The sequence below is a fragment of the Urtica dioica genome, chromosome 8, assembly GCF_054948205.1.
Source record: "Urtica dioica subsp. dioica isolate 48M chromosome 8, U.dioica_male_clone48M_v1_H2, whole genome shotgun sequence".
NCBI lineage: Eukaryota > Viridiplantae > Streptophyta > Magnoliopsida > Rosales > Urticaceae > Urtica > Urtica dioica.
In genome coordinates this window covers 11,512,604-11,525,763 of record NC_142763.1, presented here as the reverse complement: position 1 = coordinate 11,525,763, position 13,160 = coordinate 11,512,604, and the positions used below count along the sequence as shown (strand labels likewise).

Below are 13,160 nucleotides of genomic sequence, written 5' to 3'. Positions count from 1 at the left end.
TAATAAAACAATGAAGCGAGCTAGGAGGACATGTGAGATTTCCCTTGTACATGCATTTTGGTGCTCAACATTAGTATTGGTTAAATGTTTGGTGAATACGGTTTAATATAATATATATATATATAAATTGGGGGGGGACCAAGCGAGACAACCGGCCTACCGAGTAAGCCGACCATGAAAGGACCAGTTTAAGATGTTGCACGATGATCAATTGCGTACAACCAATCGTGTAGGATCGGCTCTATTAGGAGAGTGACGCAAGGTCACTAGGATTGCCACATCAGCATCACTCAGGACAGCCAGGCTGGCATGAGTGTGTGCTAGATCTAACTACAGTAGAGTTAATGTAACTAGAGTTAGAAGTTAGTTACAAGTTAGATCTGAAGATTGTATTTGAATAAATAGCTCTGTTCATTAACACAGAGAATGTAATGAAGAAAATCGTTCCAAAACTCTTCATCGTTTATTTCTCTCTCTAGATTGTTTCTTTATCATGGTATCAGAGCGGGTCGATTCAGGAATGACCTCTGAATCGGATCAGAGTAATCGTCAATTCACTCCGATCGTCTTCAATCATCCAATCGTGTCAAAGCTCGATCAACTGAATTTCATTTCATGGCGAAGGCAAGTCGAGCTCGCGATCATAGGTCATCGTCTTCAGAATTACCTGTCGTTGTCCTACAAAGCTCCGGCGAAATACATCTCCGATGTGGCTGAAAGAGCAGATCTAATCAATCCAGAGTATTTGGATTGGGATCAGCAAGATAAGTTGATTCTTTCATGGCTATTTGCGTCAATGAGTGATAGTCTGGTCTCTCGTATGATCAATTGCGAGTCAACTGCACAATTGTGGAAGAATCTGAGTGAATTCTATGGTTCTCAAGTAAGAGCTAAGGTCTCTCAATATAGAACTGCACTGAGGAACACAAGGAAACAAGATAACTCAATCAATGAGTACTTGTTGAAGATTCGAAACTGCATTGATTTACTAGCGCTTGTAGGTCACAAAACAGACTCCAAAGAACACATTGATGTGATTCTTGAAGGTCTTCCGAGTGAATATGAGACTTTTGTAACCTCGATCAATCTCAGAGTTGAGCCTTACTCAGTAAATGATCTAGAGGCACTACTGCTATCTCATGAAGCTATGTTGGAGAAGAAGCAGTCTGAAACTGAAGGTTTGTCAAATGCAATGGCGAACTATGCAAGATCTGGATCTCAGAATAGGAGACATTTCTTCAACAACAATCAAGGTCAAGCTTCATACAATCCTCATTCTCAACCGTGGAGATCACCTAATCAGAGTGGCTATAGTGGTCGAGGAAGTCAAAGTTACAGAGGAGGAGGTAGTCAAGGCGCACAACAAAGAGGAAGAGGTCGTCAAGGCTTCAATTCTGGTCGAGGATCCTGGCAAAATCGAATCCAATGTCAGTTGTGTGGCAAAACTGGAAATTTGGTGATGCAATGCTTCTATCGATTTGATCAATCCTTCTCAGGACCTACACAACTTCAACAGCAAGGCAACAACAACAATCACTTGATCCAAGGCAATGTAGCTCATATGCAAGTCTATCCGGATCAGTTTGTTCAGTCTGATGCTTCTGCAAGTCACTCGGGAAATGGATTCTTTGATGAATCCAATCTCTACTCCATGAATGCCTCTGCTCAGAATGTCCATGAATCTGCTTGGTTTCCAACCTCAGATGATTCAGAGTGGTTTCCGGACTCAGGAGCAACTAACCACATAACATCTGACGGGGGAAATCTCAACAGCAAGTCTAAGTACCATGGAGGAGAACAAGTTCACATGGGAGATGGTAAGGGGTTAAATATTCATTATGTTGGTCAATCTAAATTTCAGTCTCATTACTTACCATCTAGAACCTTACACCTCAAGCAACTGTTACATGTACCACAAATTACCAAGAACCTGCTTAGTGTTTCCAAGTTTGCTGGTGATAACAATGTCATTTTTGAATTCAGTCCAAATCTGTGTTTTGTGAAGGACATCACCAGCAAAGCTATACTCATGAAGGGTGAACTCAAAGGAGGCCTCTATGTCTTTAACTCTACTCAACTAAATCTCAAGTCAAGCCAAATCACTGAAAATCCAGTCCATATAGAGTCAGCACATAGAAGTCCAAGTGTGTTCAATCAACCAAAATGCTTTGCTGTTTCATGTCATGTAGCATCTTCAACACCATCCTTTGAAATTTGGCACAAAAGACTAGGTCATTGCTCAGAAAATGTACTCAAGTCTGTTTTACAATTCTGTAATATCAAACATATCAATAAACTACCAAATTCTGTGTGCTCATCCTGTTGTCTTGGCAAACTGCATAAATTTCCTTTCTCAAAATCACAAACAGTTTTTACCAAGCCACTTGAAATGATACACACTGATATATGGGGACCTTCACCAACTGTATCTACCTATGGTTACAAATACTATATCCATTTTGTAGACAATTATTCTAGGTACACCTGGGTCTATCTCTTAAAATCAAAATCTGAAGCTCTAAATTCCTTCAAACATTTCAAAACTCAAGTAGAACTTCAGTTAGGTGTCAAAATCAAAGCCATACAATCTGATGGTGGTGGTGAATTCAAAGCTTTCAATTCTTTTCTTGCTAACACTGGTATAGTTCATCAGGTGTCTTGTCCTCATGTCCATGAGCAAAATGGACTTGCTGAGAGAAAACATAGACACATAGTAGAGACTGCATTATCTCTACTCGCTCATGCTTCTCTACCTTTCAAATTCTGGGATGAAGCTGTAAGAACAGCGGTTTTCATAAGGGAAATTGCCCTATCTACTACCAAATCACTAACTTTTTCCAATTTCCCACCATAACCATAATTTGGCCAAAAATGCCACTAATCCCAATGTACAACTACCCTTTTACCCTTCACTTAAATTTTTCTTACAACCCACACCAACTCTCAAAATCCCGCTCATATCTCACATTAATCCATGACTCTTCCAGTCAATCTCTTTCTCTCACTCTCTCTTATCTCTCTCTCTCTATCTCTCTCTCTCTCTCTCTCTCTCTCTCTCTCTCTCTCTCTCTCTCTCTTCGCGTCAGTCTTTTCCCGAGGACCCAAGAAACCCAGGTGCCCGAGGACCAGGTCTCTTTCTCGCACCAACTCTCTAAAACTCGAGGACCCAAACGCCGACGAGGACCCAAAGCCACCAGACCCAAGAAACCCAGGTGCCCGAGGACCAGCTCTCTTTCTCGCACCAACTCTCTAAAACTCGAGGACCCAAACGCCGAGGTGGACCCAAAGCCACCAGACCCAAGAAACCCAGGTGCCCGAGGACCAGCTCTCTTTCTCGCACCAACTCTCTAAAACCCGAGGACCCAAACGCCGACGAGACTCAAACTCCAGATTTAGTCCAAGATCAGGTCGCGCACAAGGTTCGTTTCACTTTTTAGGATATTTTTTTGGGATATTGTTTGGGTATGTTAAGAATCTTCAGAGTTCATCAGTTCTTTAGGATATTGTTTGGGATATTGTTTGGATGAACAGATTTTAGGTGTTTGGGATGAATCTACAGAGTTCATCAGTTGTTGACATTAGATGTCAACAGTTGACATCCACTGTTGACATCTAATGTCAACAACTGATGAGAGAAATTGACATTTAAACTCTACAGAGTTCATCAGTTGTTGACATTAGATGTCAACAATTGACGTCCATTGTTGACATCTAATGTCAACAACTGATGAACTCTGTAGGTGTCAATTTCTCTCATCAGTTGTTGACATTAGATGTCAACAGTTGACGTCCACTGTTGACATCTAATGTCAACAACTGATGAACTCTGTAGAGTTTAGATGTCAATTTCTCTCATCAGTTGTTGACATTAGATGTCAATAATGGACGTCAACTGTTGACATCTAATGTCAACAAATAATGAAGACTTCAGATGTCAATAATCAGTTGTTGACATTAGATGTCAATAATGGACGTCAACTGTTGACATCTAATGTCAACAACTGATGAACTCTATAGAGTTTAGATGTCAATTTCTCTCATCAGTTGTTGACATTAGATGTCAATAATGAACGTTGTTGATACTAATATGCAGAAATGTCAGAAAAACACTCCATTGAATCTCCGGTGACAAGCTATGACGACTTCGAGCCCCGAAAGAGAAAATTATCTAAAAATGAGGTACATTTTGATGCCAAGCAAAGCTGATTTTCGGTTATTATTTTTTATGATTGTAGACATTCATACCTATAATTGTAGACAATTACTAAAATTGTAGTCAATTGATGTTAATAAGGCAAGCGGATCGGAACTCGGTGATGCACAACTCACGGAGTTTCAAATGAGCCAAGCTGAGTACATATGGTACTTGGATACTTTTTGTAGTGAGACTGAATCGGGTCCGATCATGTCTCTCGAAAGGGTTATGAAAGAAATCATCGGAGACGATTGGGAGACTCCGTTGAAGGAAAAAGGAGATTTTATGGAAGTCGTGCCCAAGGGGACACGACTGTTTATGCTGAAAACCCAGAGAGAGGAACTTCTCTATTATAGGAGGATGAGGATCAACAAGAAATGAGTCTGACGGTGAATTCCCCACATCATTGGTCTAAACTTCGTAATATTTATATTTGTATGGGTTTTTGTATAACTTGAATGCTTGAAACTGCTTAATATGTCTATTTACACTATGTCCCTTTTATATATGTGTAATGTTGTGAATTGCATGCCTAAGTGAATAACTAAATTTAAATTCATCCACTAGATGTCAACAGTTGACATAAATTGTTTAGTTCCCTCACAACTAATGGAGAACAATAAGAAATCACAAACAATTGTTGACATCGGATGTCAACAATAGACGTCTATTGTTGACTTTAGATGTCTAAAATCTGCATACAAGTCGGAGATTACAAATAAATTTCTCAATAAACTAAGAAATCAAAGGAGTAGCACTATTGCATGTTTGACGATTGTGGCCAATTTGCCCGCAACGCGTACACTTGCGCCTAATAATGTCCTCACCTTGAGAGGGTATTCTTCTCTTTTTGGGCCTACCGGCGGCACGTGCTTTGTGTTGAGGCGGAAGAACTTTGATATTCTCCACCTCGGGGGGAATATTCCAACTCGAAATGTCGCCATGAGGATGATGTACACCTGCGTAGGTTGCCTGCAAATACTCCGTAGGGTAGAACTCGGAAATGTAGTTCTCAACTTGACGGTTACGTACTCGACATGCTGCGATTGCGTGTGGACAAATAAAATTATGAGCCTGCCATCGTCGACATGAGCATGTCCTCTCTTCTAAATTAACAGCATATACAATCCCCTCTCTGTCTACGACCTCAAACTCGTCGACTGAAGATGGCCTCACCTAGTAGAAAACATAACTTCATCAAAATCTTGTACAAAACATGAAACATACAACAATTGTAGACTTTACCTCCATTCGAACAGCGTATGCAATGTACTTGTCTGCTCTGGCTTGGTATACTTTTGTGAGGAGCGTGTTTGTTTTGGCCGCAGCATCTCGACGTTCATAAAACCATTTCATACTTCTCTCTCTCAGCCAATCCATCAACTTCGAAACTGGAAATTGTCTGACTTTTACATTTAATGCATTCAATGCTTCCGCGTTGTTGTTCTTCATGATACCGTACCTCTTTCTCCTGAACATGCATCGTGCCTACCTTTGATACCCGACATCATTAGCTAAGTACCGTCGTATTTCGGGATTTTCAGCGTCCAACATGACCATGAAACTTTCAAATTCCCGCTGAGTGTATGCCTTTGAGGCACCGTAAAATTTCCACTTCACCTCCTTCGTAATCCCCGTGAAAGTAGTCTTCAAATTACCGTGAAGATGGTACATGCAAAAACCATGATCACAGTTCAAAAATACCGTCTTGATGCCATTGATTATGCCAGCGTGCCTATCAGATACAAATACTTGCTCTTCCCGTTCCCCAATTGCATCTTTCAATTTGGCGAAAAAGTAAATCCAAGTTTCGTTAGACTCTGAAGGACCAATACAGTAGGCTAGTGGAAAAATTTGTTTGTTTCCGTCCATCCCACACGCCGTATACAACGTTCCTTTGTAATAGTTCTTCAAATGAGTATCATCGACGATAATCACGGGTCTTACATACTTCCACCCTGTTCTCCATGGGCCGAGTGACATGAAAAAACTAATAAATACGCCGCCCTCACCAGTGACGAGGTCAAATAAAGAACCTGGATTCTTAGTCTCGATCATGTACCTTAGCTTAGGTAAGAATGCGTACGACTCCATGGAATTGTCGTAGAGGGACTTTAGAGCCTGCTCTCTAGAACGCCAAGCTTTTTTGTAAGACATAGACACCCCGTAATCCATTTGCATGTAGTTCATTATCTCTTTCGGTTTGCACATACCCGTGCTTGGATCAATACACTTATGCTTCACAACCTCTCCTATTAAAGTACTCGTTGCTTGCGGGTGACGTCCTTGTCTTACGTTCAGGGCACAACTGTGGTCGTTGTCGAACCTAAAACATGAAAATTACAACAAACTTAGTTTCAACATTAATGTCAACAATTGACATCAGATGTCAACAATTGACACCAGATGTCAACAATTGACACCAGATGTCAAAAAACAGAGATCTAATTACAGTATTTCAATTTCATACATGATTCAACAAAGAGAGTTTACCTTCTAATTTGGAAAATGGGCGTGTTAGCCTTTCTCACGGCCCGGACAGCCCAATTACAATGCTTTCCCAGACAAACAACATGCAATGTGTTTTTGTCCGAGTTCTTTGTCTTATACGTGAAGTTGTTGTTTATAGCGAACAACATCAAGTGTTTCTGTAAAGTCTTTTTATCCTTGTACAATGCATGTCGCTCAATAAATACGGGGGAATGACCATCTAAAATAATAGCCTCATCCATGTTTGAGTCTCTCCTAGTAGATGAACTTGGGACGCTATGTGAATTCGGCGTAGACGGTGATGAAGGACGGGAGTTTTGTGGTGGAGGAGGGGATCGTGGTGACGGAGGGGAGTTTTATGGTGGAGGATGGGAGTTTTGTGGTGGAGGAGGGGATCGTGGTGACGGAGGGGAGTTGCGTGGTGGAGGAGGGGAGTTTTGTGGTGGAGGAGGGGATCGTGGTGACGGATGGGAGTTTTGTGGTGGAGGAGGGGAGTTTTGTGGTGGAGGAGGGGATCGTGGTGACGGAGAGGAGTTGCGTGGTGGAGGAGGGGAGTTTTGTGGTGGAGGAGGGGATCGTGGTGACGGAGGGGAGTTGCGTGGTGGAGGAGGGGATCGGGAATTTATAGGTGGAGGCGAGTTTCGTGGTGGAGGGCATTGTCGTTGTCGTTGTTGTTGTCGTTGTGTCTCATAGTCTGACAACCTTAAGTCATCCAATCCGAACGTACCACGAATTACCGAATCAGGAGTTGGAACCGAACCACACCCCTCCTCGGGTATGGATGGCATGTCAGAAACTCTTGTAGGCGGGTTTCCAACGCAACCACTATCACGGCTGTTGCCAGTGGATCCAAACCCTGGAGAATCGAGCCCGGGTGGAATTTCATTTATTTCCAATATCAATTGTAATTTCTCCGTGTCATCTTCTTTCCTCTTCCTCAAATATAAATAACCTTCTAACGTAGCGTCGTTGGTTATCTCAACAGGTTTCAAGGCACCAGCCATGGCGTATGCAACACCAATGATATGAGTGGATGGTGATTTGCCCAAATTCGCGTAAATGATTTGCATCAAACTAGCGAAGTTAACTTCATACGGCACCATGATTCCGAAAGATCCATTCTCATGATAACAACCAGGTTCAACCCAAGTTCCACTATGCTTGAATAATAAATAAATAGCCGCCATCACTGCGTACAAAAATCATAGGCAGAGTTGAGTTATTAATTATTTGTTGACTTCAGATGTCAACAGTTGACGTCCACTGTTGACATCTGAAGTCAACAATTGATGAACTCACTGGTGAACATACCCAGACCAAACAGGACATTTGAATCTCTTTAAACTATCAAAATGACATAGAACTTGAACTTTTTGAACCACGAAATTTATGAAAAATGAAGAAATGCGAGACAAACCTTGTGGGCAAGCTGGTCTTGGACTACGAACTCGTGGGCGTTTGGGTCTCGTAGGCGCGGGCTGGTCTTGGACTACGAACTCGTGGGCGTTTGGGTCTCGTGGGCATTTGAGTCTCGTATGCGTTTCGGTCTCGTAGGCGTTTGGCTCTGCGTGACCGTGGGTGTAGCGACGCCGAGGGTTTTAGAGACCGACGGAGAGAGAGAGAGAGAGAGAGATAGAGAGAGAGAGAGAGAGAGAGAGAGTCAGGGATTTGGGATGAGATATGAGCGGGATATGAGCGAAAATGAGGAGTGAGATGAGATATGAGGGAGAGTTGGTGTGGGTTGTAAGAAAAATTTAAGTGGAGGGTAAAAGGGTAGTTGTACATTTGAGTTAGTGACATTTTTGGCCAAATTATGGTTTTGGTGGGAAATTGGAAAAAGTTATTCATTTGGTAGTAGTTGTGGCAATTTCTCTTTTCATAATCAATAGACTACCAACTTCTGTCTTGGATCACAAAATTCCTATACAAGTTTTTTCAAGAAAAATCCTGGTTTCACTAATCTCAAAACCTTTGGCTGTCTGTGTTATCCTGATCTAAGACCCTACAATAAACACAAGTTTGATTTCAAGTCACAACCATGTACGTTTCTAGGGTATAGCCTATGTCACAAAGGTTACAAGTGTATGTCCAAAACAGGGAGAATTTTCATTGCTAGAAATGTGATCTTTGATGAGACTCAATTTCCCTATGCTAAACCTGATCCCCTCAAGCCACAGATTCAGTCTCCACAAACCCAATCTCAATCATCAGTTCCCTTATGTGTCATATCTCATCAACCAACTGTCCATGTTCCTCACCTTGTCCATCCAGAGCCAGCACCTCTAGTGTCCATACCTGTAACTGAGACTGAACTGGATGATCAATATAATGTTTATACTAATCCTACTTCACCAGATCTGTCTGAACATGTTGATGATCAAGGTCAAGTTCCAGATGACTTAAGAGTGCTTGTTCCTGCAACTGAGACTTCTCTCCAAGTGTCAGGTGATCAGCCAGGTTCAACATAACAACATGGTCATTCAATGATCACAAGATCCAAAAATGGAATTCACAAGCCAAAGGCATATCTACTGACTAGAGAACCTGCAACAGCCAAGGAGGGTCTTCAACATGAAGAATGGAAGACAGCCATGACTAATGAATACTTGGCTCTACTGAGAAATAACACCTGGAGGCTAGTGGACTTGCCACCTGACAGGAAGCCAATAGGATGTAAATGGGTGTTCAAACTTAAGGAAAATCAAGATGGCTCTATCTACAAGCACAAGGCTAGATTAGTAGCTCAAGGTTTTCATCAAGTAGCAGGGTTTGACTTTTCAGAAACCTTCAGCCCTGTTGCAAAACCTGCCACTATCAGGATTCTCCTGTCTATAGCCATCAACAGAAATTGGAAAGTTCACCAGTTAGATGTGAACAACGCATTCCTTAATGGGGACTTAAAGGATGAGGTATACATGTCTCAACCATTTGGGTTTGAAGATCACAGTAAGCCAACAGCTGTGTGTAGACTCATCAAGTCTATATATGGGTTGAAACAAGCACCTAGAGCCTGGTTTGATAAACTGAATTCTGCTCATTGATCAAGGGTTCAAGAGTGCTAAGACAGATCATTCCCTGTTTGTCCTACATACACCAACCTTACAGATTTATATCTTGGTCTATGTAGATGATATCTTGATTACAGGGAACAATGAGAGTGCCACTCAGGATCTGATTCACAAACTACATAAGCAGTTCTCACTTAAAGATTTTGGTGAGATCAACTACTTCTTGGGTGTAGAAGTTCAGAAAATAGAGGAAGGACTGTTTTTTAGTCAGGCTAAATACATCAAGGATCTTCTGATAAAGACTAAAATGCACCAGTCCAGGTCATGCTCAGCTCCTTTGACCTCTGGTCATACATTTTTGGACTATGGCAGCACTCCAGTTGAGGATGTGCACCTCTACAGAAGTACAGTTGGAGCACTGCAATATGTCACAATTACTAGACCTGAGCTGGCGTATAGTGTCAATAGAGTGTGCCAATTCATGCAGCAACCACTGGAGGATCACTGGAAGGCTGTAAAAAGGATTCTCAGATACCTGGTTGGCACAGTGGATCATGGTCTGCACTTCACTCGCCATTCTGATCCGTCTAGAGCACTCACTTTGAGTGGCTTTAGTGATGCAGATTGGGGGTCTGATGCCATTAATCGACGATCCACCTCAGGTCATGTTCTTTTCTTGGGGAACAATCCCATCTCTTGGCAATCAAAGAAGCAGCACACCGTTGCTAGATCATCTGCTGAAGCTGAATATCGAAGTCTTGCGTCGCTTGTAGCTGAGGTTACATGGACACAACACTTACTGATGGAACTGCATATCAGCTCTCCTCAACCGCCAGTTCTTTGGTGTGATAACATTAGTGCAGTTCTACTGGCGGCGAATCCAGTGCTTCACGCGAGGACAAAGCACATTGAGCTTGATCTGTACTTTGTCAGGGAGAGAGTTCAGAACAAGTCTATCAAGGTTCAGCATGTTCCAGGAGTGGATCAAATTGCGGACATCCTCACCAAGGCTGTTTCAAGCTCTGCCTTTGGTCTCATGACGTCCAAGCTCAAGGTTCTCAGCTTGAGTACCATGAACTTGAAGGGGGGTATTAGGAGAGTGACGCAAGGTCACTAGGATTGCCACATCAGCATCACTCAGGACAGCCAGGCTGGCATGAGTGTGTGCTAGATCTAACTACAGTAGAGTTAATGTAACTAGAGTTAGAAGTTAGTTATAAGTTAGATCTGAAGATTGTATTTGAATAAATAGCTCTGTTCATTAACACAGAGAATGTAATGAAGAAAATCGTTCCAAAACTCTTCATCGTTTATTTCTCTCTCTAGATTGTTTCTCTATCAGGCTCGAGACTAGGTATTTGGTTCGCATGGATATTGGACATAAGGCTAGCCCGAGCCTTAGAGGTGGGGCCAGCTACACGCGGCTGGCTCGGTCTTGAGCACGCACACCCATTATACTCCGGTATAAATTTTGCTTTCGAAAAGTGATCTACCAAACATATGTCATGATTTCTTAGATACAATATCTAAATTTGATATATGATGTTATTGTTATTTTTGTATTTATGGGCTTTCATTGAGTGTCCAAATTCCAAAACATCTTATTTAGCAAATTTAAGACAACAAAAATATTTTATTTTATTTTAAATAATAGATGTAAAATCACTATTTATGTTTGTTTTTGTGAGTGCAGTTTCTATTAGTTAAGTAACCAAGTTTATCATGAGATAACGCATGGATAGAATTAGAAATATAAAAGAATGTCATGAAATTATATCCAAACATAAATTTCACATATAGACTCATTGTCATGTTTGGACAACACACTAATTTAATAAAAATCTCCATCTAATATTATACGATATAAATTCAACCTCTAATTAATACTTATTATTTATAAACATTCAGCCGGAATGTTATTTTTCATGAAAAAATACATTTTAGAAGCAAAAAAAAAAAAAAAAAAAAAAAAAAAAAAAAAAAAAACTATATTCTAGAAGAAGTAGCTATTAAATAGTTTCTCTTATCATATCCCTTAGCATTTTGCTTGCTTTCCCTTGCGAGTTTTGCGACAGCACATCTTCATGCAATGATCTTGCGACCCTATCAAATTTTAAATATAAATTTAAACAAAACAAATTTACAGGTTCCCTACAAATTAATAAAAAGAGAGAGGTAAGTCACTTAGAGTCTATTTGAGGGGAGGTTATAAATGAAAATTGTCGCCAAGTAAACCCCTCGAAGGATGTAAATTTTATTTTAGCCAACAATTTTTTTATTTTTTTTTAAAGAAAATAACCATTAGGTCGACGTGACAAATTTTTTTATAACCGGACTACACTTATTTTTTTTAGTTAATTAAATAAGATTTTTGAAATTAAAAATAACCAATTTATTATTCAAATACCTCTCATTAATAGGATCTCACGCTCTCTATCTTATCTCTCTCTCATTTTTTCGAATCTCTCTCTCCCCAAAATCGCTCTGATGCATTAATGGAACACGAAGTCGGAAATTTCGCAAATTAGTATAGATTTTTTTAGTGAAAACAGGTCAACCAAAACAATCTTGTTACTTTGTCACAATAGTTCGATGATTTTAACCAAATTACACCGTTTCAGCCTCCGAAACGGCGTTTTTATGTTTTAATCCGATTTAGGGTTCGAAAAATTAGCGCTTGATTTTTATTGTTGGTTTTCTGTAGATTGCTTGATGTAAGACTCACAACTGAAGATCGAAACTAGTGTTAATGTTTGACAATCAGCGCGAAGATAAGCGCGAAGACTCTCACCCCACCGCGATCGCGATAAAGAGCGCGAAGAAGACAACGGGAAGGAGAAGCGATAGAAAGAGAGAGAGAGAGAGAGAGAGAAAGCTCACGGCGATAAAGGAGAAATACCTTGGGTTAGAAGCGACCCCTCGTCGGCATTTTGGCTACTATGACGACAAAGATTTCGAGGAGATTCATGTGTGGTATGTTTTTTGATATGTACATTGTTCGTCATTGGAAATTATTGTAAATTATCGTTACTAGATTACTTATCTTATTTTTTTTTACTGGTTTTGGAATCGGCAATTGGTTTTTGGAATTTAACGTTAATATGTATGATTTTTTATGGTTTCAGACTTTTTAGCTTTATGAATTGTTAGTTAATTTGTGTTAATATGCTCAAAATCGTTAGTTAATTTGCGTTAAATATTGTTAATAAGAACCAGAGACTAGTGTTTCAAAATTACGAATTTTCTTCATTTTCGACTACAATTGATCCATACATTTTGATTGATTTCAAATCCAACCAGCAAGATTACAATTTTCTTTTTTCTTTTTTCTTTTTTTATTCATGAAAATTAATGATTAAGGGTATCTGCTTCCTTAATTTGTGGGATTGTAATTATTTTATTTTTTATTTATGAAAATTAATAATTAAGGGTAATTAGATAAAAGGTTAACATGTCTTGGCTAGTTG

At 40.2% G+C, this 13,160-nt stretch overlaps 1 protein-coding gene and 1 long non-coding RNA gene across 2 annotated transcripts; one reads left to right on the top strand and one right to left on the bottom strand.

Moving 5' to 3' along the window:
* Positions 1-3,041: 3,041 nt before the first annotated feature.
* On the top strand, positions 3,042-4,521 carry LOC149388112 (uncharacterized). Its single transcript, XR_016300461.1, has 3 exons — positions 3,042-3,419; positions 4,094-4,179; positions 4,295-4,521. It is a non-coding gene; the product is annotated as an uncharacterized LOC149388112 (long non-coding RNA).
* A 353-nt stretch (positions 4,522-4,874) lies between these two features.
* On the bottom strand, positions 4,875-6,385 carry LOC149388111 (uncharacterized). Its single transcript, XM_089622361.1, has 5 exons — positions 5,718-6,385; positions 5,441-5,666; positions 5,321-5,371; positions 5,023-5,235; positions 4,875-4,889 (listed from the first exon to the last, which is right to left on the bottom strand). Exons 1-5 carry the CDS (start codon positions 6,383-6,385, stop codon positions 4,875-4,877), a joined length of 1,173 nt encoding a protein of 390 aa, XP_089478487.1.
* Positions 6,386-13,160: the final 6,775 nt, after the last annotated feature.

Coding starts and splice junctions, on each gene's coding strand:
- LOC149388111 (XM_089622361.1), bottom strand. CDS start 6,385: ATGAACTACATGCAAATGGATTACGGGGTGTCTATGTCTTACAAAAAA. Junction 5,372..5,440: donor CATACGCTGTTCGAATGGAG/GTAAAGTCTACA, acceptor GTTTTCTACTAG/GTGAGGCCATCTTCAGTCGA. Junction 5,236..5,320: donor TCGTAGACAGAGAGGGGATT/GTATATGCTGTT, acceptor ACGCAATCGCAG/CATGTCGAGTACGTAACCGT.